General features: G+C 36.8%; 1 protein-coding gene across 1 annotated transcript; it reads right to left on the reverse strand.

The window, feature by feature from the left end:
* Positions 1–1,037: 1,037 nt before the first annotated feature.
* On the reverse strand, positions 1,038–3,999 carry LOC135683596 (uncharacterized). The gene has a single exon (XM_065198905.2). It carries the CDS (start codon positions 3,840–3,842, stop codon positions 1,764–1,766), a length of 2,079 nt encoding a protein of 692 aa, XP_065054977.2. The 5' UTR covers positions 3,843–3,999; the 3' UTR covers positions 1,038–1,763.
* Between the last annotated feature and the right edge of the window lie 1,143 nt (positions 4,000–5,142).

The raw sequence follows: 5,142 nt of genomic DNA on the forward strand, positions 1-5,142 counted from the left end.
GCTACATGACAGAAGAGAAGAGTTTACTCCCCAAAGTTTACATAATAACCAATAAAAACATAAAAACACAAAGAGAACTGTTGATAATTTTCAAAAGCTAACTTAACAGTGCAGCTGAAATTTTTAACAAGATGCGAAATGCGATAAGAAATTCAGAAACGAAGCCGAATTCTCATCAATATCTGACGAATATTTTCTTACTGAAGCAAAAAAGAGACTTTTAGCTTAATTCATAAAGAGAAGAACCTAACTTTTAATTCCAATTTACATGTTATGGTATTTAAACTATTTTAATCTCTAATTTTACATCGTGTAGTATTTAACGACCAGATGAAGAGCCACCCTGTGGAGATACTGGTCATGATCCATTATTATTATTATTATTATTATTAACAGAATTTTTCACAGCATACTTAACGATAGTATGCAAATATTCAGTTTTTTGCAGTTAATACTGTCATGCGACTACTGAAAGTGTTAACACAACTAAATTTAACGAAAGAATAATATTAGTAATTTAATTCAAGGATTCTGTTCATTGCCCTTTATTCAATAAAATATTTGGGTAGTGGACAGAAAACAGCAGACCAAAGATAATATATTTGTTTGAAGTTCTTTATAAGAGGAATACCAAACAATTCAGTTATTGAAAGTTTAAATTATCAAGGGTCCAATTTATGATGATTTCATGGTATGTGATACTGTAGTGTATTCTGATACTATCAGCAAATTGCAGGCATGTTAACACTGAGTTCTGAATGCAACATTTGACATTATCATCCTAACGTGATCAGATACTTGTTGATCCTAACCTTATCAGAAGAATAGTGACAATCAAGTTGACTGCATTCGTTGCTAATTTCAGAGACAATTTGTGACTTTATTCTTCTTTATCATACTTCAAAAATATATACAGCACAAGGTAAATTAAGCACTTGTTAAGAAATGCTTGACAGCACATTAATTAGATAATTTGGTTTAAAATCAGGGTTCTATTTAGTTGAAATGGAAGAAAAGCCACCCAGACAAAAAAACACTTTCAAGAATAATCCCAGTGTGCCTCACCAATAAAAAAACTCAATTTCCACGAATGAATTTAACTAAATTCAAAAAACTCCAAAAAATCTGAATCATGTATGAATCATGTTTATTGAAATTGCAATTTAACATTATCACCAAAAATGCTTAAAGGTAATGTCAAAGATTTATGCTCTGCCATTTAATAAAATACATTCTTGTCAAAAAGTATCTGCTCTCCACTCATTAGTTTTAGAGTACTAGGGGAGTTCTCCTTTAAGAAACTCTAGCATCTGCAAACTAGACAGGACTTTGTCATATATATTCTATTACTTATTTTCTTATAATAGATTAATCATTCATAAATATTTTACTTGTAGTTAAATTTGCATGGATGTTGAGCTTCAAATAAACAATGAAATGAAACTATATTCAAAATCTAAGCCTTATATAAACAGCAATTGACATTTAGTATGCCAGAAAAAGGATGATTCATTTGCTTGATTAAATACCAAAATCATTACCTGGCAAACTATGTCATTGTCCTATCATCTCTCAAAACGAACAGCTATTCGCAATGACTCAAACATATAACATATTACTCTAACAAGAAGAGAATATTATCAAACAGCAAGGTTTTATGAAAAACTTTCCTCAAGGCAATATTCATCATGTTAACAGCGATAAAACATTTGACTCCACATTAACTAGTTTCTTTACAGCTAGCATTTTTTCAGCAAAAGGACTTATTCATAAGAGTCTGTCAGCCGTTCAGAAGTAGAAGGAAGTAAATCAGGCACATTTTTAATCTTAAAGTCAAGAAGCATTTGTCCAAAGCCTTTTCCTTGAGGATCACTTCTCAAAGAGGCAATGCCACCCCCTCCAAGTGAATCCTTCAAAACAAAGTTCAATGCACTGATTCCAGGCAGCTCATAGCGTTGCACCTTGACTTTTTGGTTTTGATTTTCAAATACATGAGAAAAGTATGCTTCTACAGTCTCCTCAGTAAGTGCTTCTTTAATGAAAGGGTAGAATCCTGGATTTTTGCAAACAATGCCAATGTTTGCATCATTACCTTTGTCACCACTTCTTGTATATGCAAGGGCACCCAAAGGAAAGGTACATGATCCTTTATTAAGGTTCTTCAAAAATGGATGCTGTTGAGATTTTCCAGAAAACCTGTCTTTATGGTCTACTTTGTTGTCAGAGATTGCCCCAGAAAGATCAACTTCCGGCTGCTTGAATTTCTCAACAAATTCACCATTCATATAAATATCAATATCAACTTTTTCTCTTGGATAGAAGTATGAAAACAATTTCAGAACTGGAGAAACTTTGGGACGTCCACCAATAAGATGTGTTAGACCTGGTGCCATTCCAGTACCAGCTGGTGCAATCTCTCTTGCAAAAATCTCAAGGGCTTCCTTCTTGGTATGTTGGACTGCCATCCATAGCACAACTTCTCTTGTATTTGTATTGACTGCATATGGGCCATAAGAGTGTTCTGAGCCTAAAAATTCTAAATTTGTTTTTGAAAAGTCTGGTAATCCCAATACAGAAAACATGGTTCTGCATCTTTTTAAGATACTCTCTGCAACCCTTTCAGCCTTTTGAGCTGCATGAGGGCCCACAACAGGGCAAACTGCAGTAGCTCTGAATCCATCCAAGTAGGTACCACTCACTTTCAATGTGTTTGGTGGTGGTTTACCTTTGGCATTTGAAGCAATTACTGCATTGCAGTCATTTGAATCTAACACAGATTTTAAATTCACTTGAGAGAAATCACATGTAACATCAGGCAAAAAATAGTTCTGTGGATCCCCAATCTCATAGACTAGCTGTTCTCCTACTGTGCCTTTTGTAACAAGACCACCAGTTCCTTGTGGCTTTGTTACCATGAAGACGCCGTCAGCAGCACATTCTACAATTGGAAACCCAATGTTGTGCCAGTCTGGTACCATTTCCCAACCAGAAAATATACCCCCTGTCACTTGTGCACCACACTCTATCAAATGTCCTGCCAAACTCCCTGCTGCAAGAAGGTCATAATCATCAGGCTTCCATTTGAAAGTGTGGAGAAGAGGGGCAAGAGCCAATGCACTGTCCACACAGCGACCTGTTACAACAATATCTGCTCCAAGGTCAAGTGCACGTGAAATTGGCCAGCTACCTAAATAGGCATTCATGCTTGTAATGAACTTGGCTCTTTGGGCAACCTCACCTAAAACATCTGGACCCATTTCACCAGACAAAAGGTTCTTTAAATTAGGCATAAGGTCATCTCCTGTTACTACAGCTATGTTCATATCAACACCAGCTTTCTCGCATTGTTTCTTCAGAGCCATCGCACAAGCATTTGGGTTCACTCCACCAGCATTACTCAACACTCTTATTCCTTTCTTCTTGATGTCTTTCAAAAGTGGCCCAATTGCAACATTCACAAAATCTGGTGCATACCCCATATCTGGAACTTTCTTCTTCATTGCAGTTAAAAGTGACATTGTGATCTCTGATAGATAATCAAACATCAAAAAGTCTAGCTTCCCAGAATGCACCAACTGGGGGGCAGCTACTGCAGTATCACCCCAGAAACCTGAAGCACAGCCAATGCGAACAGTCTTGCCATTAAGTTTCAACTTTGAACTGGAGTTATCTGCTACATCCATTCCTCTTAATCCATCTGAATGTGTTGAAAAACTTTTGTTTCCTTGCACTGTCGTTGACAATTGCTGACGACATACACCAAAAAGCATCCCGCAGTTTTGTAGGCTCTTAGGCCCAAAGCCACGTGTAAAGAAACGGGAACCTGCGACTGTCAAAGACATCTCTAGTTGTAGAACTTCTTAGACTAGAAGTCTTTGTTTACAAATGAATTTAAAAACAATCCTTGCTCCCTCGATTTATGCCCTGCATTCACAGATCCTGACGCAAACCGACACACTGAAAGGCAAGGTTATAATTTGTTGTTTCAAAGCGAGGCTCTTGTCTTCTTTTCAGAAGCATATTTTCTTTTCTTTTCTGTATAAAGGGAGGGGCAAGGGGCAAACGACAAGGTACTAAAAGGCACTGTTTACTTGGCGAAAATCTAGACCAAACTGTTCTAAAGTATAAGCATTTCGGAAATAAAAAGCTAACCCTTCTTCAAAGAAAAAATATTATTATTTTGAATTATGAGCAGCTTCTGGGAAAATCAAATTTTGGCGCCTATGCTATCGTGGCCTTTGACCCTCTTAACAAACCATGAAGAAACACTAAGTACTAAAATCAACAAACAATGAAGAAACTTTGTACTAATCCCGAGCTTGGTATTGTATAGAATATTCATGTTTTTGACTACTAGGGTTTTGGAAAGACATCAATGCCGTAGATATTTTTGAATGGGGGCTTATTCGAGGGGGGGAGGGGCTTATAGAATCATTGTCCACATTTAGAAGATATTATTAAAAGACATCGTTTATTTTAGTAGAAATTTCTTTATGAGCATTTAATCAATTACTACCAAAAGTATGAATTTGTTGTGGTAATTCAATAAAACGCCATAGGCGACCTCAGATGGCAAAAATCATCAGGGATCCAATTTGAGAATTCTCGGTAGCAGTGGGGGCTTATTCGAGGGGGGGGGCTTATGACAATTTTTAGTTCTAGGGTGGGGGCTTATTCGAGGCGGGGGGCCAATTCGAGGATTTACGGTAAATCATACAACACCTTCTCTAAAATGAGGAGGATAGAGCCATCTTCGGTTTGGGATCCATTCAGAACTAATGGGTCTTTACATTTGTGAGATATTCATAGAATTTGAACTGCCATAAACATAGACAGAGAACAAAGACTGAGAACAGTTCAATGTTCGCATGAAAAGCAAATAATTTCACAAACAGACCTTGGAAGGTAGAACTTTCTTTTAAGCGGTGAACTGGTGCGCCACTTTTTAAATGACTAGGGAGCCATTCGTTTAACGATTCAGAAACTAGTCCTTCAACACTTCAAACATTGGTGACCATTTTTGCCTGCATGTGGACCCAGAATTAGCAAGATCCATTTCCTGTTAATTTTCCTGATGTCAGAACAACAATTTCAGAGAAATAATGGCAATATTCCAGCGAAATATTTGCCAAACACACCAAA

Source organism: Rhopilema esculentum, chromosome 17 (assembly GCF_057945365.1).
Source record: "Rhopilema esculentum isolate cy_ngs chromosome 17, ASM5794536v1, whole genome shotgun sequence".
NCBI classification, from domain to species: Eukaryota; Metazoa; Cnidaria; class Scyphozoa; order Rhizostomeae; family Rhizostomatidae; genus Rhopilema; species Rhopilema esculentum.